The sequence below is a fragment of the Pleurodeles waltl genome, chromosome 8, assembly GCF_031143425.1.
Source record: "Pleurodeles waltl isolate 20211129_DDA chromosome 8, aPleWal1.hap1.20221129, whole genome shotgun sequence".
Taxonomy (NCBI): Eukaryota; Metazoa; Chordata; class Amphibia; order Caudata; family Salamandridae; genus Pleurodeles; species Pleurodeles waltl.
The window spans coordinates 1,494,223,802-1,494,251,091 of NC_090447.1; the positions used below are offsets into that span (position 1 = coordinate 1,494,223,802).

At 40.0% G+C, this 27,290-nt stretch overlaps 1 protein-coding gene across 1 annotated transcript in view; it reads left to right on the plus strand.

The window, feature by feature from the left end:
• KPNA1 (karyopherin subunit alpha 1) overlaps positions 1-27,290 on the plus strand; it is a 181,930-nt gene that overhangs the window by 13,600 nt on the left and 141,040 nt on the right. Inside the window, exon 2 of the mRNA XM_069202718.1 lies at positions 26,220-26,356. Coding sequence (XP_069058819.1) covers positions 26,228-26,356 — 129 coding nt within the window. The 5' untranslated portion in view covers positions 26,220-26,227. The remainder of the gene's footprint in view (positions 1-26,219; positions 26,357-27,290) is intronic.

The following is a 27,290-nucleotide window of genomic DNA, read 5'->3' on the forward strand; positions in this document are numbered from 1 at the left end:
ATGGAGTTAACTGAAAAACGGTTGAGTAAAATTATATTTTGCGATTGGTCATGGGCAAATGAGGTAGACACTGTAGGATACCTGAAGGGGAAATGAGGCATTGGTACTTTGAAGTGTTCATTTAGAATTTTCAAGAAATGGTTAGCCCCCACAGGTCACTGTTTAAACTTGTATGTAATTGCAACCAAATACAACATTGTAAAAGGCGTCCTATGTTTTACACCTTATCCTTTTATATTTTACATCTGCTTATGAGTACATTGTATAAACTGGGGCAACTTGAGATCACCTAGTGAAAGAGGCTGCCCTTGGCATTTATAATCTTCCACACTGGCTTAGTGGCAACTGTTAAGTGTGGGTACGATGGCCAACTCACTGACACTTCCAACTTGTGAGGTATCGCTGGGCATGAGCTCAGTCTTAGTTTAGTCTCTGTGTGTAATTTATTTTGACTGATCTTTTCTTGTTCGATAACAACATAATGGTCTTGGGGCTTATAGGTCTAACTTGGTATTCTAGACGTTCAGAATGGTGGTATACAATTGCTTTATATATTTCACTAAATAAAGCAACAGTTCAAAAACCTGTTTGCGAGTTCTTGGTAGGATACTAATATCACACACTTAAGACTTATCAGTTATCAGTGAATGACAAATCAAGCGTAAGTAAAACAACTTTACAATCAAATCAGATTGTAAGAGCGTGCTAGTAGGTTTTCTTTATTCTAAACTGGTATTGAGTCCTTCTCCTTCTCCTTCTCCTTCTCCTTCTCCTTCTCCCCCTCCCCCAGATTTTGTGCAAAGCATGTAGTCCAGCTTTGCTCTTAGACAGAGTTTGCACTGGGCCTTAGCCGTGCACGCCGCTATTTCAGAAGTGTAATGTATGTCTCTAGGTTGCTAGCATATAGTTATTTTGAGGAAATGTGGTTCATGTTACTCTATTCAGTTGCCACTTGCAGCATATATAGAGGTCGATAATACCAGAAATGTGCCTTTGTGCACCAATAATGTTATTTGACATATGGTGCCATGATTTCCACTTGTCATATGGGAGGGTCCGGGTTTCCCAACTGATTCAGGTGTGTGTGCCTGTTTTTTTTTTTTTTTTTTTTTGTAGGCCCACCATCTTTATTAAGAACCCCAACGGACCGAATTGTTTAAAAAGGATTGTTGGGACAAGGCCAGAGAAATAGTAAGGTGCAGGTACAGTCATTTTGGTACAATGATCCTTTTCTTCAAAGCGTTAAGCCCTCCAAGTGAGCGTTAGCATAATTCAATTTAATCTTCTATATATGAGTTATAGCATGCACGTCTGGGTTAATCCAAACATCTGAGGATTTAAGAGTCTCTACATTATTGTAATGGGTATCCTAACTGACATTTAGGGATGTAACTTGTGAGGGGGAATATTGGCGATTTTTGCAGTTTTTTTCAAGTCTGGTAGATAAATATACTGATCTCCCAGACCAATGTGTTTAATTGCTCCTTGGCTCTCTAACTAATAGCACAATATAGACGAGGAGCCTGTGCACCCTGAGGTGAAGACCTCTGCCTAAATGATGACGCTACTGCAGTTTACATGCAAACAGTTTGATATCTAAAGCAAAGATGATAGGGGATAATGGGCATCCCTGCCTTGTGCCTCTGGAAATAGTAATTGGGGAGACCTCTGACGTTTCATGTAGATTCATGCTGTTTGCTGGCTTGCAGCAACCTGAGCCCACCCCGAAACTACCTCAACACGTACATGTTTTCCAATATGATGAGTAGATACTCCCACTCAAGCAGTTGAAATGCTGTGGCAGTGTCCAGGAAGGTGGCTGCCATGTTCATGTTAGGGTTCAGTTGATGTAATAGTGAAAATATGTTTAACAGACTGTGTGTTGTGCACCTGCCCAATACAGACTGGTCGGGCACCACCATCTTTGGGACCATGGGGAGTGCTGATTTATGTAGCAGATGATACGATTCATGTTAGCCATTCTGTTTATCAAGCTTTGGAAATATGATTAGAATAGCTTCTCTCACAGAGAGGGGAGAATACACACCAACTGCACTTTCTCAGAGAGCTCCAGTAAGTGGGGTACAGTGTTCTCCAAATATTCACTGATCTAAACATCCCACTGCTAATCTTTGAGTAATATAGGTGAGTGTAAAATCTTGTGAATGCTTCTACTATTTGTTCCTGACTTGTGTACCAAGGAGTGCCCTTCTACTCTTATCTACATTATGTCGTTAGTACCCCATGGGTATTTGTCTAAATTAGCCAAGGGTTTTCCATGTCGCTCTCCTCCAAATACTCGTGCAGGGGCAGCCCTTCATAAATATTTCATCCCCCTTTCTGTTCCCTTCATATTTTCTGTGAGCTTGATTTGAATCTCTGCCAAAATGATCGCATTTAGGGCTTACATGTGTTTGGTTTACAATACTCCAATGCATTTCTGCAGTCCAGTCGTATGGACTTTGAGTGTTTTTTTAATATCCCATTTTATTTTTTTAGTATCACATTTTGTTTAGGTATGCTAATGCCCCTAACACCCATTTTAAATGATTCCCTGTGCATATTATAACTATCCACAAGTCCCTATTTATAGAAAAATACTCTTGAATCTCTTTAGCTCATCCTTGAACACAAAGCTGATGGGGTTCACCCAGGAATCTGGATCTCAAGTTAACAATTGCTGAGCTCTTTTAAAGGGTAGCAAACTGATGCAGTCCAGGAATGTAAGTCTTGGAAGAATAAACCAGGTGTTTTGCATTGAGGATACAAATGTACCTTCAAGGGCATCTGGGTTTCTGTTGTGCCACGCTTCCACCATATTATGTGTAACATTATTTCTGTCTAAAGAGCAGCAATGGACTGGATAGGTGATGTCTCCTGTATCATTAAGCACAAGGTTTAAGTACCCACCCCAAATTATTCTCTGAGAGGACACCGCGGTCCCTATTCCACACCTCCTGAATGAAACCAGTCCTCTACATTAGCCCCATATGCGTTGATAATGGTTTGCCCCCAATAAGCTCCTGCACTGTAACATATTGCCTCAGTCATCAGACACTGATTGTAATTGTCACATGTTTGTGAAATTTGGCCTTTATACAGGATCACCACAGATTTTCTCCTTTTTCTGGGTCCTATATTTTTGATGGGTGTTCAACCACGTGCACATACATTACTCCTGCTAATCCGTGCTAAAGGGCCTGTCCTTCCCCTTTAAACATAGTGAAAGTTTTTTATACCCCTGATTGGCCTATTTTGCTTACTTGTAATTCCCTAGTATATGGTACAAAGAATACTTTGGGTCTATAAGTTAAGTCACTAGTGTACCGCAGCACCCATTGTGTCCTTCGTAACAGCGCAAACATGACTAGAGGCCTATCATTTGTAGCCTGGCTGTTGCAGTTTTTTAAACTGCATATTTGATCCGTCAAAATGGCCCTTTAAGAGGTCAAAAGTATCTTTTTAAATATTTCTAATGCACCCTTATGCATGTCTTATTGCCCACAAGGTAGGATGCATGGTATTTAAAAGTAGTATTTGTAGGAATTTAATGTTAAATATATCCGTACAATGAAAAAGCCCCAAAATATATTTTCACTGTAGCAAAGCTGGTTGTTCCATAGGAAAACAGTTACTTTTAATAATGCCAATTTCTGTTTGAGAAACATCTTAACATATCAGCAGCCATTAAAGAACAACAACAATAACACTCAAAGACCTTGTTAAGATCCAAGTTGATGCTTATTGATTGATTTTTACTTTATCCTAACTTTCCTTGAATACATTTTCTTCTGCCAAAAAATAATTTACCTTTAATCTTGTGACCTAGATAGACAACTTATTTTGCTAACTATTTGTTCTTATCAAATTTAGGAGTCCTACCTTTTTGCCGAAGAAGCAACAACACACAAATCAAAATAGCATTGTGTTTCTCAGCAAAATCTGCAAATATCAGAATGTTGCCCTAAAACGCCACCATCGTTTTGGTGTCCCCAAATCAAATATGCAACAGTTTCTGAAACAATGAAGCTAGTCCGATTTCATTTACTTGCCTGCTCTTATCACTTCACCATCTGTTGTTTTTTGTTTTTTGTTTTTGTGGGGTGCGGGGGCTTCATAATAAAGCTGTACTATTCTTCCATGTAAAGTGTTATTTAACACATGTATGCATTACAGAATGCCTGAATAACATCTCACTGAATCTCTCCCTAAATACTGAAATATTTGTGTGACTGGCTGTAGAGCAGTTGTGTGTATCCTTGGATACCTGTAATTTCAAGAAGGGGGAGAGGAGATTCTCCCTCCTCCTCTACCTTTTGAAATTGGAATGATTGAGCGGTAGCAGCTTGACCGAGAAGTGCTTGGGGCAGCCATCATATGTTCTTGTTTTCATAATATCAGAATGTTAATACTACCTGTCACATCATCTTTTACATCAAAGCCATTGTCTTCCTAAGAACTGACTTGGAAGGTAGAAGGGGTTTGGTGTGATAGATTCTGGTAGCCTTCCCCATGCCACCATTACCCTTTGATGTTGGCCTTTGGAGCTTGGGAAGGGGAGGAGTGCAGAGGTCTGCATACATAGCATGAGTGTTAAGTACTTATCTCAACAGCCCCTTCCACCTGTTACAAAGTGCAGGTAACGAAGTGGGGGTTGAAATGACTATGTGCAGTAACTCTCAAGTCTGTCAACATGTGGGAACTGTGATTGTAAGCTTATGAGAAATCTACCTCTGACAGTGTAAATGAGTTTTCCTAATCTTAATGAGAATGTCCACCTTATTCTACAAGATTTAATTACAGTAGTCATGGGATGGTAAGATTAGCAAAAGTGAAGTTCAGATTATGATGCCTTCAAACAAGATCAACTTTAGTTCCTTGAACATAAATATGTAAAATCCAGACGATGTCCTATACCATCCTCATTCTTACAGGGCATTTACCTCATCACGCATCTGTTCGTCTACAGGATTTCTCCTACAGAATACTCCGGAATATAGCATTACTACACCTAGAAAGTTTTTTTTTTTTTGGGTTTTCCCCCCGTTTGAGTACAGATTAATGTTTCATCCCTACTGATGATGTAAGTTTTGCAGGATGCAACGTGACCCTACAGTGGGTTCCCGTTTCTGAAATCTTCCTTAATGGTTGGCCCCATCCATGCCTGGTGTCACAGAAACATATTACTCCTGTTTACCATTCCAATCTTTCTAATGGCTTCTTCAGGACTGCTTGTTTGCTTCCTGACACTTCAGTAACTCCAACTCTGCTTGAATGGTGAGAGTCAGAGACCACAAGCTTAAGTTCCGTGTTGGTCTCTCTAACTCACTGTTGCCTTTTTACCCTGATAGTCATTTGTTTTGTGGCTGTTGCTGAGGCCTGTAAGCCGCTGAAAAGCCTGGCCATAATGGTGCCCTCCATTATACATTTTTGTATGTGCTCCAAAGGAGACTAGGAATTCGTATTGCTGTGTCCTGCAGGTGGTGAGTTTTGATTGATTAGTATACACTATGGGGGTCATTCTGACCCTGGCGGTCATGGACCGCCAGGGCCAACGACCGCGGGAGCACCGCCAACAGGCTGGCGGTGCTCCCATGGGCATTCTGACCGCGGCGGTACAGCCGCGGTCAGATACGGGAAACCGGCGGTGTCCCGCCGGTTTCCCGCTGCCCAAGGGAATCCTCCATGGCGGCGCTGCAAGCAGCGCCGCCATGGGGATTCCGACCCCCTCACCGCCAGCCTGGTTCTGGCGGTTTTGACTGCCAGAACCTGGCTGGCGGTAACGGGTGTCGTGGGGCCCCTGGGGGCCCCACCAAGATTTTCAGTGTCTGCTAAGCAGACACTGAAAATCGCGACAGGTGCAACTGCACCCCTTCCACTCCGCCGGCTCCATTCGGAGCCGGCATCCTCATGGAAGGGGGTTTCCCGCTGGGCTGGCTGGCGGGCGGCCTTCTGGCGGTCGCCCGCCAGCCCAGCGGGAAACTCAGAATTACCGCAGCGGTCTTTTGACCGCGCAGCGGTATTCTGCCGGCGGGACTTTGGCGGGCAGCCTCCGCCGCCCGTCAAAGTCAGAATGACCCCCTATATCTTTAGTTCTCCTTGCTGTCTCTCCTTTATGTGGGCATGTGCCCTCTGCTTATAAGCTGCTTCCTAGGAATAGAACCTGTGCAGGATGTGACCACTCCATTATGCAACAAGCTCCACACACCCCTGAATATCAACTCTTCAGATTGATGTATTGACTATTTAATAGAGTGTTGCGAACATTTGAGTAGTCTCATCTCTCACAATTCATAGAAAATGTCACAAATGTAACTACTTGGGATCTGGGGTGGGAAATGTCCTATTGCGTTTCCAGAACTTTTGAGGCATAGGATTGGAAACCACACTTACTGCTACTAAGTATGTATGCCCACATTATTTGACAAGGAAAGCTTAAATCATGTTGAGTGGAACAAACTGTGCCAAGAAAGTTTCTTAAATGTTTGTCCTTAGCTCAGAAATATACTAGTGGCTCATTTTATTACTTTACATTACTTGTAAATTTATGTTTCTGTGACTAACACTTGCTCCTTATTTATAGAAAGATCATATGAGCTCAATAATATGCAAACATTGGTACTCATTTGCAGATATCTGGCACGTCACTGTCACATAAATTACTTTTAAAGTTTGGATCCATTCTGCCTCATGGGAAAATAACAATTGGGACATAATGACAATACAGCACTACTGGATAAGCAGCAAATGATACAGTTCTCAAACATACTTTGGTCAAAGTAAATATTTTTTAATGAAACTCAAGGACCATACAGACACTAAGTCTGAAGTGAATTAATATTAATAGAGGTTCAGCGTGACTCATCTTTATTACTTGGCACTTTTTTTTTCTTTCTTTCCTTTTTTTTTTTCAACAGAGGACCAACCTTTCTTTTCTGTATTTTTGTTTCCAGAGGCAGATGCTTCCTTTATGGAAGAACTTCATGGCCTGATTCTGCAGACAAACCATTTTTGTGTTTGGAAGATGAGCAGTATCTAAATTTCACTCTCCTAAGTATCCCGGTTCGAGATTCTGGTTCTGTGAAACTTTTTAAAGTGTGTTTTTAAAAAAAAAAAATTTTTTTTAACTTCTTTCAGCTGTTGTGTGTAGCAGCACTGACAGTGGTGGATATGTCTTTACAAGGACACAGGTTCAAAAGACTACCCTATGTTTGTGGAGAATGTTTTACATTTTTGAGTGCCCTTCTCCCAACTAGTGCTGAATTCAGAATCTGTTGCAAGCTCATTTTTCTCATTTATTAATCCAATAAAAGAGTGCTTTGTCATTTGTTCTCGTCCCTAGCTTTTGGGTTGCTTTGTAATGTCCACACCCTATTCCCGGCCTAGTGTTGTGTATTGCCTTTGTGCTTTCTAGTTCTTGTCGTGTTGGTTGTAACATGATTAGCTGCATTCAAAAGGAAAGATTGAGGAAACGTTCATTATTTCCTAGAAAGAATTGATCTTTGTTGTGTTGGTTCTAGGATCCGCGTGTGATGTATTGAACGGAGAAAGAAGGTGAAAGTTTATCTAATTTTAGAAAACAGTGTACTCTAGCTCTGCTCCAGGCTCTGATCTCTTCTTAGAAATTGTGCCCCTTGGAATGCATATTTTTATTGGTATTTCTTTGTCTTCACCAAAATAGTCTGCTTTTCTTGGATTCTGAAACTGATTCTTGGTTGTATCAGTTCCTTGTCACGTATTACCTGGATGTCTTTTGTGAACCTGTTATCCAATTTCTATGTGCATCAGACCAAAAAGTTTGAAGTGTTTAACAAAAAAACAAAATATTGAAAGGCAACTCTGACCAGGATGACCAAGACTATGAGGAAGTTTTAACAGTACACATGAGCTGGTGACAAAAGGGAGAGTCTCCAGAAGTACTTCACGAATGCTAGGAGGGGAGTATTTGTTAATTTCCAGAGAGGCTATTATGCACTTTGGATAGCTGGAGGCTACATAAGAACCCCACTGTAGTCAGTAACCCACCTGTGACGTAGCATGTATATTTGGACTTAGAAGGTTAAAAAAAAAAACGAGCAAACCCTCTGCATTTACCAGTCTACCAGCCAAACAGCCTCAGCAGAAAGCAGCAAAAGCGCTTTCCGATACATCTTTAACCTACTGGCCTGCTTAGCTCGCCTTAAACAAAAAGGGAAAAACACTATAACAAATCTTTATTCTCTGCTTTGAGCAGAAATAGGGCCTGCTATCCTTGAGACTAAGAGGTATGTAAAACCTTGGCAGAAGAATAGAAACGGTGGAACAAATGGTGGTCTCGCTCAGCCATCGCCTAAGTAGTCAGACATGGTGTCCCTAGTAACTAAAGTCCAACAGTTCGGAAATGTTAAGACCTGGGAAACTGGTCCAGGAGAAGACCATGCCAAGATTTGAAACAATCTGTAAGAAGGTATGGAATGCCCTACTGGAATGTTTGCGAAGCTGTGCCTCTGACCAGGTTCCACTAGAACTTAAAGACCTGGATGTTCTAAATATGTTGGCTTCCATCTATTCTACCTCTGTTCAGCAGTGGGAACCCCTTGGGTGGGGAAGGGGGCAGCTGAGCGCTCTTCAAGATAATATTTTATTAATCTAATATTTATTAATATTTGTTGAGTCCTATATCTGCAACCTCTTTTGAAAGGTCCTCTGAAAAGATGACTTCCAGAGTGGAATAGAGAGAATGCTCAAAACACATTGTAGTTGAGATTACATCATATTGCCTGAATGAAGATATTCTGTAGATGTCGCAATTTCAGCAAGTCATACAATAGGAGGCAGTCGGGTCACACTCTTCCAGGACCTGGCATCAAACACATTAGCCATACTGATGCAGTATCAACCAGTGTGGTGGTTTCCAATAACAAGCAAATCTGCTACAAATGCATATTTTCAGAGGACATTGTGTTCAGGTAGAAGGGCAAAGATATGATTGCCAAAACTGCCTCAGAAGCCAAAGGGATCTTGGATATGTAGAAGAAAGACGACTACCTTCAGAACCTGACGTTGCAAAACACGAACAGCCCCCCAACCAGAGCAAAGTAGGACATGACAGGAGTAGATTTTGAACAGTTCAGCAAGTCAGTGCTCTCTTGTCCAATCCACCCCCCCCAGACATCACAGCAAACTTAATTCAGAAATGCCCGGTTGGTATTGTCTTCATTGGGCCTTTGGCACCATAGAAATGTTAGTTAATAGAGAGATAGCATGACTGGCATAACTGACTCACAAGGTGTAAGAAGCAGATATTGCATTGCGATACTAAGGAAACCATCCCATTCCTCTTTGGTAGCCCTGCAAGTGAAGAATGCAGGTCCAGCTTGCCTTATGCCAGAATCTACCCGCTGACTGAGTATCAAACATCTGAACAGGGTCAGAGGAAGAGACAATTGAGGTGTCTTCTATAACCTGGAAAGATATTGGGATGAAAACAATTGTATGTTTGATGCTGGCCAGAGAGTACATACTCTGTACATACCTGATGGTGAATTATAAAATCAAAGACAAGTGACAAAACAAAGATTATGATCCATGCTTAACATACTGTTGAATCAATATGAGCCTAATTCACCCATTAAAAGGCGAAGACTCTGGCAAAATCTGAAGCTGCGACAGGCAGATGTCATACTACAGGGCATTCATCTTCTATTGAAAGATCAGAATATACTCTCCAATACAGATTATTGGGTTCAAGCACACCCCTAATAAGATAGCTACACCTTTTATCTTAAAGTGTACACTAGACTACAGATCACCCACACAGAGAGACAATACAGGGAGGTGTATTCTTGCTACCATGGTAAAACTACAACTGAACAAAATATCTATGCCTGAAATATACACTATACTATGCCTGCAATGCATCAGATGGCTCACTAAGGAAGACTTGGTGGTGGGCTGTAGGGGTAGTATTAAGTCAATTGTATGCCATGGTCTTCCCAATCAGTACTTTCTTTTATTTCCAGCACCTTCTGCCCCCTCCGCTATTGGTCAGAATCATTACTGCAATAGTTACTTTATAAATAAGGGTTCACAGTGTGCTTGTTGTGTGGATAGGCATGATGCATGCATGCTTTGAGAAGCAGGTGCTAGTATAGAGCTTAATAAACTGGTTTGATTAGGTTTGTGGTACCCTGCCATAGATTCACCATGCAGAGACAGGCTGTAGGAGTAGTATCAAGTTAATTTTATGGCATGTTCTTCCTAATGCATGGTTTATCTTATTCCTTGTACCTTCTGCTCCCTCTACTATTGGTCAGAATCATTACTGTAATAGTTCCTTTGTTTGAAAAAAAAAAAAAAAGGCACACATGCTTGTGTGGATATATATGATGCATGCATGCATGCTTTGAGAAGTGGGTGGTAATACTGCCAACTAATGTCAATACTAACTCCCAACCCCCCGGTAAATAAATGTAGATCCTTTGATTAGAAGTGGAGTTGCCGTGAAGAAAACCTTATTGTATCTGAATCCACTCTTCTAAGATTCTGTTAATTACTAAAACAAAGCTACCAGTAAGTCTGTTTCAGCTACATTAAAGCTGTGTTTTTGAAGTATTGGTCCACATGCCTTAAATATTTTTTTCCGTTGAATAGCCACAGATGATAGCATTTGACATTACTGTGCTAGTGCCTTGCCATTGCTTTAAGCAGAAGTACAATAGTTTTACAGTAAATTGTTTTGTTTGTGTGATCAGTGTATTGGGATGCTGGTTATTGGAGCTGAGGCACTGTGATTGTGTGATAACACATCTTGTTGGGTGCAGAGATTTTAAATGCTTGACTTGCTGACGAGCATACAGTTTGTCCTCTGTCATCCTGCTCTTTTTAAGGGATTATCTCCAGCTTCGTTTTTGCACTCTGTGCTTAGATTTAATTGTAGTAGTTTTGGGTGTTGTGCTGCACTGTTAACTGCTGTTAAAAAATATTTAATAAGAGAGTTAGTAGACTGTCCCCAGAATGGTGCTCTCATGTAAAAAAAAAGTCTAACCTTAATCATTAATAGGTGAAATGAGATGCAGGGTTAAATGTCCACAGGATTGATTGACTTAGGCCATGAAAAAGTAAATTGTTTCACTGAGAGTAGGAGTACAATAATAGGATTAATGTATTCTTTGACTTTGTATATTTCATAAATTGGCATGATATTCCTACGTTTAGGTTGGGAATCCCCAGCACGTTTACCGTAGTGGTATTATAGGTAAGCCTCTAATTGAGCAGTCTCTATCGCCCATCCACCTCAGTGTTTGGGCCAGAATGCAGCTGAGGTTGAATCGTATCCTCCCACATCCTGGATGCCATCTTTAATTTTTTCTGATGCATATCTTGTCAAGGGAATCCTTGATGGTTTTAATGTCTTTCTTTTCCTTATCTTCTAGTGTCTTGTTCACCACAAACTCCTCAACCATTAGGATTTGCTGTTCAGTGGCGTCTTCATAACTAACTCTTTACTCATGTATTTACGTTGCACTGGCAGCCACCCTCTCAATTTGTCCATCAACTTCTTTTTGACACGAGCTTCAGCATTAGTTTGTGCAGTATATGGGCGATTATTCCCCTAGTGTTGCAGACTACTTGATAAGTTCTCATGGAGCTTCTAGGAAGAATATTGGATAAGTCAGAGGCAAAAGATGAGTCAGTGGAATCCCTCCCTGATCTCCCAATTTCCACTCCTTAGAAACGTGATTTGTGCATCTTGTTAATAAGCAACAATTGGCTTCCCTAAAGACTGTTTCCTACAAATGTGTATGAGCCCATCTCTTGGTTTAGACTTTTAATGTAAGACTAACATTAAATATAGCTATTGTGCTGGATAACTTGCATCTTAACTTGTTTCTAGACAAACTGACAGCCCCTGCACCTGCCACTTTGATCCCCAATAGAGTAAACCATTAAAAAAATCCTTATGTGGAAAAAATAATTGCTTTCAACCATATAATCATTGCTGATTGGGAAGGTGCAACTCCAGATTAAACATCTTGTAGAATATGTTGAGTGATCAAAGATAAGTTATTACCAAACTTTAAAACCTTTTATTACCTTTTAGCTTATGGTTCCACCTCGGAACGATTGCAAAGCCAAATGGAAAGATTGCGGAAGAGTTGAGTTTTTTTTATATTTTTTTTTACATTTTTGGTGCAGAGTGGAAACACACACCTCTAACAATATCAATACATAGCAAATTATTTATAGAGATTAATTTAAACAAGTAAAGAGGTGTCTCCAACTCTTTCCTAAATTGGAGCAGCGTTGAGGTAGTCTTAATTTGATACTGAGGTGTTGATGGAAAAGGCTTGCTACCTTGTTTTTCTTCTTTTGTTGCACTTCGCAGTCTAATGTTATCTTGGCTAAGGATGTGCTGATAACCACAAGAGATGGTGAGATTGCCCACAAAATTAGCAGGGATGATGGTTGTAATGGCTTCATAAATGATGCAGATGGTTTTGAAAATGATGTGGTCTGGCAAGGGGAGCCAGTAAGGTTCCATCAGGATTAAAGTGATGTGATCTTATTTAAGACTCTGGATGAGATGTGCACCTGCATATAGGATGCTTGTAAGTGGTGACTGGGAGACCTTGGAGCAGGGCATTAATACATCCACTTTCAAGAATATTAGGGCTTGAACAGCAGTTATGAAGTCACTTTCTGGAAGAGTTTGACATCCTTGAGATGGGAGACGTGGTAGCAGATTTTCATTGCTTTTAGGCAGTGTGTTTCCTTAGAGCGAGGTTGGTGTCCAGGGTGAATGCGAGTGACTTGGCTTTCAGTGAAAGTTGGGGTTTGGAGCAACCAATGTTCATTGGTTTTGAACCAAGTTTGTACTGTTTTTGTGTGTTTCTCTGGGCAGGTAACAGGAAGTCTGTCATGGTTGGGTTTAGCTTCAGGTAGGTGTTGGGTGTCCAAGTCTGCATGATGTGCAGGTAGTGTTTGAGGCGCTGGATGTCTGAAGTAAAAGAGGCTTTCAAGTAGAGCTGTGTATTGTCGGCATAATGGTGAACCTTGATGCTGCTATCTGTGAGTAGAGCACTGGGCCATTCATTGACTCACTGGAGGCATTAAAACCGGAAGCCAATGCCTGCACACTTCTCTCTCCATCTCAAATGATGCAGATTGTACTCCCTTCAGCAATGGCAAAAAGTAAGTCCTAAATTATGTTTAGTTATGTGGTTGTATGTCCTTGATGCTTTCTGTTTTGCTGTTTGCTCTTTATGTTATCATTCTAGACTCAGTGGATGGTAGTCATCCACCGGAAGTAATCATGCTTTTATTGTGAACTGCTGAGTGGCAGTTCATTAGCTTGCCTATGATCTTTCCCAGGTAAATTGGTGTAGTGTGTTATGACATGACCTATAGTCTCTGATATTATTTTGTGAATAAAAGAGACTGGGTACAAGAGAGGTGGGGGTCATTCTGGCCTGACAACCCCATGAAAATATGTAGAAAACAATGGTTGTAGACTTCATTGTACATTTTAGTGTTCATTCTGCAGTGTTTTTACCTTCTATGAGACCCCGCTGCCCAAATTATGCTTCCCCCTTCTGTTAGAGTTTGTGAAGTGCACTTGTTCGATTTTTGGCTCCATGTACAGTGACAAAGTGCTTTTTGGTACACTAGTCCAGGATCTAGCAAGTTCCAGACGATTAGCATGTGCCTTGAACAAAACACCACCTGAACAAACAAGCATTTGTAATGTAGTGGGTCTCGCATTTGCTTGAGTTAGAGCTATTGACGTTGTAAATTCATAACTGGACTTTTCTTGCCAAATAAATTGGTCAACCTTGCCTCATACTTTGGTCTCTTCCTGCCACATAATTCCAGTGGCCCTGCATATAACTAAAGCACTTCCATTTACCTTCTTCCTCTATCTGGAGCCAAAAATGAAAATGTTGCCATTTTGCATCCTCATTTAAAAGTGCCATGCTAATTCCAGTAGAATACCACTTTCACCACTCCATCAGAGTTGCTGGCTGGCTAACACAATTTCCACAGCAAGTCACCACAGAGGTGTAATGAAATAAATAAAATAGAAGGGTCACCCAAACATATCAAGAGTGTTCAAACAATCCTAGTGTAGTAAGGAAGTTAAGTTGGCCAAAATAATGGTCATATTTGCAAAAGGAGACATTAATAAAACATGCAATTTATATTATAAACCCAATAAAAACCTTTTTCAGAAATAAACATTTGGCATTAGACTATAATGCTCAGATCAGCCCCTAGAGGATACTATAATGAAAATAGCATTTGTAAGAAACATGGTCAAGTTACCATAGAGTAGGAAAACTAAATGACTGAATGTATTGCACTGTAACCATACACTTAGCCCCTAGAGGGTGTAGTGCATTACACACTTTCAGGGCTAACAGGCCTACTGCAATGATATTACAAACAAGACTCTTAAAACACAAACTACTCTCAGCTGTAAAAAGGTTAAAAAGACACTGAATGGATGGAGGGGTTATTAATTTGGGGTCCCCACTAACCTAGTGTGGGGGCCCAGAGATGATTACCTAGAGCAGGTTATGGTGAGCGTTTTGAAGGTGATCCCATTGTCCTAGGACTACCACAGGCTGAGTCATGAGCAAATATGTTTTGTAAAATAATGCCCTGCAAAGCATTATGGGTGACCGAGTGCTGCCAATAATGCTCAGAACAACCCCTAGAGGACACCACAATAAAAATATCTTTTGTAAGAAACATGGTCATGTAACCATATGCTTAGCCCCCTAGCGGGCAGAACCACATGAAAATAGAATGCCACAAAATAATGTGCGCAACCATATATTTAGCCCCTAAAGGGTATAGTGCCTTACTCATTTTCAGGCCTAGGAGACTTCCTGCAATACTAAGGTCCTTAGAACACAAATTCTAAGTTGTAAAACAAAAATTCTCAGCCATAAGAGAGCTTAAAAAAGGACTGCATGGTGGCAGGGGTTATTATTTTTGGGTTCCCACTAACCTACTGTGGGGACCTAGAAATTACCTAAACAGAAAGAGTGTGTCATGCTGAACGTTTTAGCGGTGGTCCCATTGTCCTAAGACCACCACTGGCTGAGATGTGGGCAAAAACATTTGGGAAAAAGAATGCTTGCAAAGCATTATGGGGGGTGACTTTTCCTGAGTGCAGTGAATATTGCAGTATCTACTATCCCGCTGTGCCAGGAGAGCCGCGTTGTGGATTTTTTTTTTTTTTTTTATTTATTTATTTATTTTTATAAATAAAGCATTTATCAATTAAGTGTTTTTGGGAAAGCTATTGAGCGTGACGGGGAGAGCCAAAGAAAGTACTTTGATTAACAGTGTGAACAATGTGACCAGCACTATAATACCACTAATGGAGTTTGCGGTTTGAGAGTCTCAGCTGCCATGGAGCATGAAGAGGAGCGACAAAAAAAAAAAATTCAACCATGCTGAAGTATATCTGCAGTCGTGCCATTATCCATGTAACGGGGTCAGTCTGCAAGGTGGTAACAAAACTGCCCCAAGACCGGATAATTGTAATGCATCTTCCATTGACATACAGGGAGTTTTGAAGGGCAAGCCCACAAATTAGTAAAAGTGGTGGGCGTGAGGTAGGCGTTGTTAAAAGCCCACAATGCTTACAACAGGTCAAAGTGCTTGCACACTTGACCTAAAAACACATATCTATAAGACTAGATTAAAGAACAGTGCATAAAAGACCAATAATTGTGCCTAGGAATAATCACTGAAATGTTTTCAGCTTGCATAGGATCAGGGACAGCCTTCAGTAAATGATGCCTATCAATTAAAAACGAACCACCTCAAGAATCTTTCCACATGAACTTGCTAACCAGTTATGGATTTTTTTTTTTTGCCTGTACTATCAAATGTTCAGATTTGCATCTAATTTCATTGCCCAAACTGTTACATTCTCCCTACCATCCACGAAAGAACCGAACAGTCTAGCAGCAGGTGTACTTGTGACTTTCGCCTTGGAACTTGGTCACCTTGTTTGAACCACACCCCCTTTCTCATGTTTTTAATGTTCATCTCATTTGTTTTTTTATATGCATTTAATCTCTTTACTGCATCATCACTTCATTAGAAAATTGTTGTGAATGAAAGGTCCCGAGCAGCTTTGCATACTTCCTTTGGAGTAAGAGTTTCTACCAGATGCAGGTAATAAACTGAAAGACTTATTAGTAATAGTCAGCAGCTGCTTTAAGGCAGGGAGTTAGAGAATGCACATGTTTTGAGTACGGACTGCAACCCTGGAGACTGCTGTTCCATACTAAAAACCAAGCATTTGCAATGTAATAGGTCTCGCGATTGCTCGAGGTAGAGCTATTAGCGTTGTAAACATCTAACTGGACTCTTCTTGCCACATAAACTGAAAATGAAAAGTAAAACAGTTTCACATAAGCGAGCCGACTACCACCATAAGGGTGAAGGAGACACGCAAAAGGAAACAGAAGTTTGTTTGCAGTCAAATGTATCGGCAAAATTGCAATTATCCAGGTAACCGGCAAAAGTGCAGTTATCTATGTAACAGGATCAATGTCCTGCAAAGCGCTCGACTACTGCCCAGTGTAGGAAAGAGAGTAGTCCAGAAGCCATGCAGAAAACAAGGAGCCTCATATGTTTTCAGTAGTATATCGGTGGCCTCGAGGAGGGCTAAACACTGGAAAAGGCATGACGTAGTCATGCCTTTCACTAATGAAATCAACCAAATTTTAAAAGGCATGCCCACAAACCAACCAAACTGATGGGCATGACATGGGCGTGTTTAAAAGCCCACAGTGATTACAACAGAGGCCAGAGCACTTGCATGCTCGACCGCAATAAGAAACAAAAGTTTGAAAAGGTCTAGTAATGAGCAGCCAACATGGTGCATTGTTTTAAACCACTGGTCACAAAACAAACGTATCCACATACTGAAGATCTAAACAAGGACGCTCTTGAAATGTCAACAGAAAGTAAACAGAGGGTGAGGAGGTGTTTGAACAGAACAATACTCCTATATTTTAATGCCAAAATGCAAGTCTGAACTGGTTTTCTAAAAACTTATAGCCCAGCACAGTAGAAACGATAGTGTCAAAAACCCTCAGCATCAACAGAAATTACCAGTACTGCTGCATTTAAAAAAAAAAAAAAAAAAGAAGAATTCAATTTTCAAAACAGCTAACTGATAATTTGAAGAAAGAGAGGAAAGGAAAGACACCATCTACCCAAACACGGAAGCTCTCTTAAGCAAAGGGGCAAAGTGTAGACAGTGGTGACAAACAATTGTCACACTAAAGATGGCTAAAGCTACACATTTGTAGGACAAGGGACTAGCAAGTCTTTGGTTCACTGCTGGAATTTTGAAGTCAGACCATAAAAATCAAGCGAGAAACACAAAAGTCCTTAAGTTCAGAAAAGTTATAGTATAACTTTAATGTGGGTGGATCACAGCATTTACAGGCTCTGTTATTTGGACACTCGTCAAATTCATGTTGGGTTTTGTTTAACCAACATGCTGTTGGTCCAGAACACTGACTTTAGCTTCCTTCTGAACCAACTTTCTAGGTCAATTGTAAGACTGTGTAAAGGTTACAAATATGCTGGATGCACTGTAGCTACACTGAAAACAGACTTTGATCCAATTGACCACTTTGAAGCCAAGACCATTTACCAAACATATTTATTAACTACAAAAAGATGCAGTTCCTGGACATGACTATCAGACAACACAAATAGATTCTATAGAAAGCGCAAGCCAAGGACGATCTTAACCAGTGGTTCAGCCCTCCATGCTGGGAGGAAAAAACCTCAACCTGAGAGTAGCTCTGCTGCTTGTTTGAGGCTTATAAGGTGCTTTTTGTTGCCTCCACTGCCTTTTCTGTAGGAGATCAGCTCCTCAGTTACCCTTTTAAGCCCTTTCGTTACAGCTTAAAGTATTTGTGAGATGTTAGACGTTTACAACTCTTGTGAGCATTCCACCTACTATACTGTGCAGATCCAAACCGCAACAAGCATTTGCAATGCAATAGATCTCACATATGCTTGAGTTAGAGCTATTGGCATTGTACTGCACTTTTCTTGCCACATAAATTGGTCAACCTTGCCTCATAATTTCGTCTTTTTCTGCCATATGATTCCAGTGCCCTGCATATAACTAAAGCACTTCCATCTACCTTCTTCCTCTATCTGCAGCAAAAAATTAAAATGTTGCTATTTAGCATCCCGATTTAAATCACCACCCCACCATCAAAGTTGCTGGCAGGCTAACACAGTTCTCCCCCCCCCCCCAAATTTCACAAGTCAGCCACAGAGGAGAAATAAATTCTAGCCATAAAAAGACTTAAAAGACAACCCCTCCCACCATTGAGTATTAGTGTGGGGACCTAGCGATGATGAAGACAGTGTTTTGAAGGTGGTCCCATTGTCCTGGGACCACCACAGGCTGAATTATAGGCAAAAATAGCATTTGTGAGAAACATGGTCATGTAACTATATAGTTAGCCCCTAGAAGGCATAGCCACACATAATAAAAATGTCAATAAATAATGCAGTGTAACCATATATTTGGCCTCTAGCGGGCGTAGTGTATTACATATTTTCAAGGATAGTAGGCCTATAGCAATGATATTACAAAAAAGGCCCTCAAAACACAAACTAGTTCCAGCCTTGAGAGAGCTTAAACAGACACTGAATGGTGGTAGGGGTTATTATTTTGGGGTCCCCACTAACGTAGTGTGGGAACGCAAAATGATGTATACAGAAAGAGCACATTGTTGTGAACGTTTTCGTGATGGTCCCATTGCCCTAGGACTACCACAGACTGAGTTAGGAGCAAAATGTTTTTTAAAAGTAATACCCTGCAAAGCATTATCGGGCAAGTTTCCTGAGTGCAGTGAATATTGTAGTATTGGCTCTCCCGCTGTGCTCGGAGAGCCCCTTTCGCTTTGAGGATTTCTGTTTTACTGTAAAGCATTTACCAATTTTAAGTGTTTTAAGGGGAGAGCCACAAGAAATTACTTTGATTAGGTAACTGAACATTGTGACCAGCGCTCCAAAACTGTCAATCAGGCTCATGCTGTTGTGCCTGTTCACGCTGTGAGTGCATGGCCGCCATGCAGCACGAAGGGGATAGAGGGGAAAAAAAAGTTAGATCATGCTGAACGAAGTATATTGGCAGTTGTGCAATAATCCATGTAACGGGCAGTCTGTAAGGCGTGACAAAAAAAGCTGCAAGACTGGACAAACGTGAAAGGCAAGCCCACAAGTGAGTGAAAATGATGGGTGTGAGAGGGGCATGGTTAAAAGCCCATACTACTTAAAACAGGTCAAAGCGCTTGTGTGCTCGACCTAAAAAATTACCATATAGCAGGAACAAGACAGCCTAGTCTAAACGGAGATAATGGATTATGTGCCCAACCCCTGCATCCCAGTGCTTTATGTTGCTCAAGAGAGAGATTGTCTTAAAATAGAACACCAGACGCAAACTGGGAGTGACGGTTACACTTTAAAGTGGTTGCTCTGTATTAATGGTGTACTGAAAGGGCAGGACGTAACTAAAAAGGTTAGGGCCAGCATCAAACATAACTGAACAGTTACATTATTATTAAAGATACAGTTACATTGAAGCTACATATAACCACCTTGACCTGCACGTTGCCCTTGAAACCAGAGTGCTGACCATTGCTGTAATGCATGAGCAGCACTGATGTTTATCAGGACCATGTGCCTGTACCTTGCATTGATATGGAACTTACCTTTGTGTGGCATTGCTGATCCACTTGAGGCTGGTGGGCCTGCATTGTAGCATATCTTTTCTTTAAGCATTGTTGATACCCTGGTGAAGCCAGGTGTGTATGTATGTATGTATATATATATATATATATATATATATATATATATATATATATATATATATAATTTCCACCATGACTGTGCTAGTGTTCTTTAAAAGGCTCGCATTTGAAGCTACCATGGATATGACTAGAGGGTGTAGAGGATCTTTGTAAACCTCCAGTAGAAGGTAAAAGCAAGAAGGTGTAAAATGCCCTTCTTTTCAATCCCACAACAGATTTTCAAATCTGCTTGTCATACATTTATGTTCTGTGTGGGTTTATAACATCCTGTCTGATACAGTACAGTTGCCAGTGTTCCTCTCCCCTATACTAAACACTGTTTATTAATGCAATGTTGCCTCCTTTACTAGAAAGGTTTGATCACCAAACTATTAAACAACAAGGACAACCCAGTATATTGACAGGAAGCTTGGTAATCATCATAGATATATGCAAGAATGGTTCTCAAAGATTTTAAGTATACTCATGGTGGCAAATTTAAGTAGACACAATTCAAACAGCACAATGATGTGGTCTGCAGAGTTTGCTGTATAGACATATCAATAATGACCAGCAACCAGTCTATAGATCAACTGTTTATTTTGCACAGTAGTTTCGGGGAGGGGCAGGAAAAGTGCTTCATGATCATGCAATAATAAACTACTAGAAAGGAGTTCCAGTGTGTATACATAAGAACAAATAGGATCATTATTTTAGCTACAGGTAGCACACATCTAATTTTGATAAGGTTGCCACATATAACCATCAGCAAATCGAAATATGTTATTTTATAAACAATGTTTCAACCATGTAATTGATAATCAGGATGAAATTGTTGTGGGACACAATTTGCCTTTGAGAGTCAAATGATTCACGACTGTTGATGTACATCAGGTTGTCATTTAGCAAGTTGAAAATTTTTTGATGGAGACATCAGAACCAATCTTAGGAAGATTTCATAACGTGGAATTAATCTCAAATTCCAATTCATGTGGCAGAATAAGACCGCTCTTTGTTTAAAAAAATAAATAAATAAATATATATATATATATATATATATATATATATATTTTAATCAAGGAATTGAATGATATGGGTACTGGAGAATCCTTGGCTCAGTCTTGGTGTTGTTTTTTTTTTTTTTTACTTGTGTTTTAAAGTGCTGAATGAAGTGATTACGTGCCAGCCAGGAATTCGGTCTCCAAGGATCTGAACTAGTGTGGAGACAGGCAGTGCAACTGTGATTGTCAGCTTAAGTGGTGGTTGCACTGCTTGTTCACTGTAGTTCTGATAATTCTGAAGTGGATTTCTTTGGTGTGGACCCTCAAACAAAAAAAAATGGGGAATGTAGAGAAAGGAGTTTCTTGGTGGTGGTATTTAAATGTTTAATAAAGTGAAATGTTTTTTTTAGGCATAGGTTTGTCATTCTAAAAATTTGGATACTGGTTCTAAAATGTTTGGGAACCACTGCCCTAGAGTGCCTGTAGTTGAGTGGCCCTTATGGCAGCACCTTGCTCAGACGATACCAAATTAAACTCGGAAATCCATGCATAAGTTACCACAAAACATTTTTTCTATGTACTTTACTTTGACAGCACTGTTGATCAGACTTATCAGCCTTCAGTTGAAAGGAAGTCTAAGGTTACCCTTGTTAGGGGTGAGCGCAAAGTGCTCCGTCCTATGTTGTAATCTCTCTTTGAGGTTCTAACCACACCCATGTCACGACAGTCGCTCATTGGTTTGTGGGCTTGCCTTTTAAAATCCACTTGCTTTCATTAGTGAAAGGCATGCATACGTCAAGGCTTTTCCAGTGTTTAGCCCTCCTCGAGCGCACTGACCAACTACTGAAAACATACAAGGCTCAGTGTTTTCCATCCGGTTTCTGTACTACTTTTTCTCTTTATTTCGTAGCGTGATCTCAGTGGGCAGTAGTCAAGCGTTTTGCATGACATCGATCATGCTACATAGGTAATTGCACTTTTGCTGGTTACATGGATAGGTGCACTTTAGCCGGTAGGTTTCACTGCGAGCGAACCTTTATTTCCCTCTGTGTGTCTGCTTTGCGCTGATGGCGGACATCGGCTCGCTTATGAGAAACTTTTAGTTTTCAGTTTATATGGCAAGAGAACTCCGGTTAGTTATGTGAAACTGTATTACTTTTCAATTTCAATTTATGTGGCCAATAAAGTCCGGTTAGGAGTTTACAATGCTAATAGCTTTAACTCATGCAAACGCGAGACCCATTGCATTGCAAATGCTTGTTGTATATTAGCTTCATTGTGGAACCTTACTAGGATGCAGGACGGTGGTCAGGTAATAACCTAATGTAAGGGTGATAATTGCCTGAGCCAATATGCCTGAATAATTGCACCTGCGAAAATAGAATTCACAAGTTTGTATGGCGCATGGAATTGTTTTACATCTCCAGGCCTGGTTCTATAAACGTGAATTTTTAAAGTCTTGGTGCTGCACCCATGCAAGGTCATGTTGTATGCAATTTTTGTGAAGAACAGAACCTCTCGTAGATTATCCATATGCAGCACATAGTGTTTTTAAATTGAATCCCTCTATTAGTTTAGATATTCACAAGCGTTAAACATGTTCTATTAAATGATGCCTCTGAATAATGTTATTAAATGTTGTACTTACAAATTGCACTTTAGTATTCGAACAATACTTTGTCTGTTTAACCATGTTGAAAATATTAAATATTAAACTTTCTATTTTGTAAGGAAAGTACGCAATAGTTTAGCAAAACTACTTGCAACATCCGTCTGTTTTTTTTCACATTACAAATATTTAGTTTACTTTCAAAATACAATCAGTCTTGTTTTCATTCTACTGCATGTATTAAAGAGCATTCTGGGAACATTGTAAATAACCACAAAATTGGTTGATTTTGAAAACATGCATATGTTTGTATAATAGAACAGTTGAGCAGTGTAAGCAGAGCTTACAGCTCAATGTATTTCCTCAGATTGCTCGCCCAGACAGTAAACATGTTATATTAGTGATCCATAAATATCATTTAGAACATTTTACACTTTCAACTGCATGCCATAGCAGCAAACGGGTCTCTTTTCCACAGCTGTATTTCAGCACTTTAAACTTGGCAGCCGAACAGTTTGTACTGTAGTGGCTTGAGTCTACTTGTCCAAAGGATAAAAACACCAGGACGTGTTGTCCTGGACCCCAAAACAATATGTCCTGTCTAATGGGTGATATGCATTCCACACCATGGAGCAGGATTTCCTAAGCTGTGGGTCATGAAACGATTTTTTTTGTGGGTTGGGAAAGTCCAAGCATTAAATAAAGATGCCTCTAAATTTTGTATTTATCTTGTCACATTTTACTGTGCTTGATGATAGAGGTAAAATGTCTTCGGACAAATTGCTGCCTTTTAACATGGTGATTGTTGTTGAGAAACTCCTCTAGCTTGCGGTCAGGAAAAGAAAAGTAAGTGAAATATGTGACACTTGCTGGAGTACAGGTGGTGAAAGTAAAGGATGTACTTTTTTTTTTTTTTTTTTGGTAACATAACAAAATGTAATACCTATAGATGAACTGCACCTATTCAACATTTAAAAAAGAGGCACATTTTTTTCATTCTGAAATTTAGTGGAAGCAAAGATTTGAAAACGATCAAAATTAATCAAGGCACTTTACGCTGTGGTTCATAAATAATAACTATTCACTGAAATCCAATTTCTGTACACTATCATTTGTGTGCATTATAAATTGATCACTAAAGCTGTATGGCTTCACAAATGTAGTGACCATTTCAGTGAAAATGTGCTGTCTGTAAATGATAGTGCACAACTACCCATTCCAATAAAACGAGGCGGGTGATAAGTTTTTCATTCTTAAACTTTGGATGCTGGTTCCAAAAAGTTTTTGAACCACTGCCCCAGAGTGCCTTTTAGTTGAGTGGCCCTTCTGGCAACACCTGGCTCAGGAGTTATCAAATTAAACTCCGAAATGCATGCATAAGCTACCACAAACATTTTTTCTATATACTTTGACAGCACTGTTGATCAGACTTATCAGCCTTCAATTGAAAGGAAGTCTATATCAGCTTTATTGTGATACCTTATCCGGATGCAGGAAGGTGTTAATTGCCTACTGTAAGGGTGATAATTGTTGGGCCACCAGTTCCCATTGATAGCGACCTCGATTACCAAAGCAGTGGAAAGCCCAGAGCAGCCCTGATTTTACTAACATACAAAATTCCCTATAGTCCCCAAAACTGGATAACCTTAACTATAACAGACCTGCTTCTTCCAGAAATAATTTTGGTTTCTCCCTTAGATGTGATCTATGTCTGCTTTAAAGCTGCTTGAACTCTTAAATGTGTTACAAGGCTAGGCCCCAGTCTTAACAAATTTAAGTTTCTTAATGGAGTCCTTTCCATTACGGAAAGGGTGTTATTGTGAGTTGAACTGCCAGGAAAAACGTCCAGAGTTGGGTGTTGACGTAATCTCAGTCATCAAATTGGGTGTCAGGAGCGTGATAAACTTAAACAAGGAGAACACAACACTTGTACAGTACAGATGGATGTAGACTATATGAACCTGAGGCGTCAACCCGGAGCTCAGTGAAACACGCCTGAGCCCGACTGCAGAAAAAAGCAATCTAATAATGGAGCTGATGCCCGTACTCATTAGCACTAATAGGTGGAGTCACTAACTCGAAGACTTCTTTGAAGAAAAACAAGTTGTACGTGTCCATGCCCCACCCTGGATGGTAGCAGAATGCACAGCACTACATGTCACAAGCAGATGCTTACAGATAAATAACATTTTTCTTCTGTTTATGCTGTGCTACAGTTATTGTTGTATATGGCTGTTAAAATTAAAAATGTTATTTTTGAGTATATTGTATGCATTGAAAAAATGTTCTTCAATACACAATCATAAATGTATAAATAGTTATAACCTTGTTTTTCTGAATTTGGGCAAACACTGGAAACTACATTTTAATTTACAAAACAAATACTAAAAATAATTATGCAGGATATGTAGAATATGTGATTAAGGTTACAACAAAAGGATTGAGAAGATTGCCATGGTAATCTAGAGTTGAATGTGTTTGGTAAGGATGAGTGGATGCCAAGTGAAAGCATAAGCGAATACCTTTGTTGGACTTGCAGAGGTGAAAATGGAATCGTGGAGCTGTTCAGTAATGCAAAACCATAGTGTTTGATTAGCTGTTTGATTCTTTGTACCAGAAAATGTTGTGATATGCAGACGTGTTGGTAAATTGGTACACTTGAAGCATATTAAAGGAAAGGCTGGAAGAAACTATAATAACAGTGCAACCAAAAAGTGAGCGCACTGCCTGCTGCCATCATTTACAATATTGGTTACAAAACAATATATACTATTGTATTGCTACCTTCCCATCACCCCCAACTATTACACAACGTGTCTATTTTGCTGCCATCTTCCATATCCTTATGGGCCTTCCATCCACCACTTTTCCCCTCTGTGCTCTCCTCTTTCATAGAGGTCCGGTGTCCTGCACTGTGCCAGCAGCCACTGTCAGCACAAAGATAAAGCTCTGGTATACTGTGGGTTTGCCCTGGATTCCTTGCATTAGGTAAATTGCTGGAACCGTTGATCTGCACTACCTTGTGGGAGGCTACCAATATGGCTGTTTGCGTGCTGATAGAACCTGTGTTTCCCATCCTGCCCCCCTTAGCATCTCCCTATGAGGGTCTCTTGATATACGAAGGAGACTAACTACAATGTCTGCTATTGCACCTCTTTCTTTTGTTTTCTGGAAAGCCTGAGGAGGCAGTGGATCAATACAAGCCCATCCACCTCTTCAGAACCCATTCTCATGAGAAACAGATTTGATGTGGCTTCTATAAATAACAATGTTTTCAAGCTTGTTACATTGAATTCACCCTGTAGGACTCTAAATATTGGTTGCACTTCACTGGGTTTACTTTAGTATAGACTTTGGATAGGTTATCTTGAATATCTTGATCAGCACTCCTTACAGTGCTGGACAACACACACCCTCTATTGTTTACAAATGTTGGTGTGATCCATGAGCTACTCTGAACTCTAGTGTTGTAGAATGACTTTCTAACACTTAATTTTGTCAGGCCACAACATGTGTAAGTGACAACCACTTTGCTTTAGGTAGATTGAAAAAAAAAATCTAACTAGTTCAGACTTCAGCAGAAACATGTTGGTGCCTAAAGCAGCTTGTGTGTGGGTGAAAAAAAAAAGAAGTGTGCTTTTGTGAATGCTAAGTGGAATATTTGTGACTGAAAAAGGCTTTAAGTAGCTGTGCTAGAAGTATGCCCTAGTGTAGGGTTGATTCGCGTTGGTCTATATAAGGTAATTGTTGGCATTTTCTTGTACTTTTTGTCTTTAGAAATCAAAATGACTAGCGCAGGAAAAGAGAACGTCCGTCTGAAGAGTTATAAGAACAAGTCTTTGAATACTGATGAGATGAGGCGGCGGCGTGAAGAAGAGGGTCTTCAGTTGCGGAAGCAGAAACGTGAAGATCAGGTATATGTTGAAATAGTTACGTTTTTTTTAATGCACCAAAAACAAATTATAGTTTTCTTTGAAAGGATGTAACCTCTTTACTTGCAAATCCTATGCGTCTCTTGATTTCTTCATGAGAGCAGTAGTGGAGCACTCTGGCTTCCATCTGCCACTCATCCTGTAATGCACAGTTTATTTTAAAACCACGATATAGTGGTATTTTATCATCATTTTTAGCTTCTGGGTTTAGTTTGAACTTAAAAAGGCTCTGAAATATTTGAATGTGTGTGTAGTTAGCAGGCTTCCACTTCACCCTCAGTATCCCTTCCCTTAAGATTGTTACCTCTTTCAGGTGAAAACCAGAGTGCTCACTTTATCCATCTATGTGCTACTATTTTTGAAGGTGCTTCCATTCTTGTGGAACTTTAGGAGATTCTATATCATTGGACTGTACTGCTCCAGTTTGCCATAATAAATCCAGCAGACTCATTGATGTTAGTCTGCATCTTGTGGCACTTGGTAGCGGTGTACATTGTTACTGACAAGATTCATTCATATGATACATACATTTTAGGTGTGAGCTTTCTGCCTTTTATTCAGCTTCTATGGTTCCTCTGTATGGTATTGTCCATGTATTGGCAGTCAATTTAAATATTTCCCCGATAGTATAGGTGAACATCCAGGAATGTTTATTTTGTATTCTTTGAGGCAAAATCTGAAAGTATACTCCCAGCAGTCCCTTTACATTTTTAGATCGGCTTTCTAAGTTTTCATTGAGATTTCTAAGAAGTTCTGTGATTTAAATGTAATCGTTGAGCACGGTCATGCATATATCCTTATACTCATTTGTTTTGCAGGGGGTGGGTTTTGGACAGGTGGATGATGAAGAGATTTAATTCATGAAACTACATTTATAACTAAATATATAGTTAGTACATTTGACAGTTATAATGGA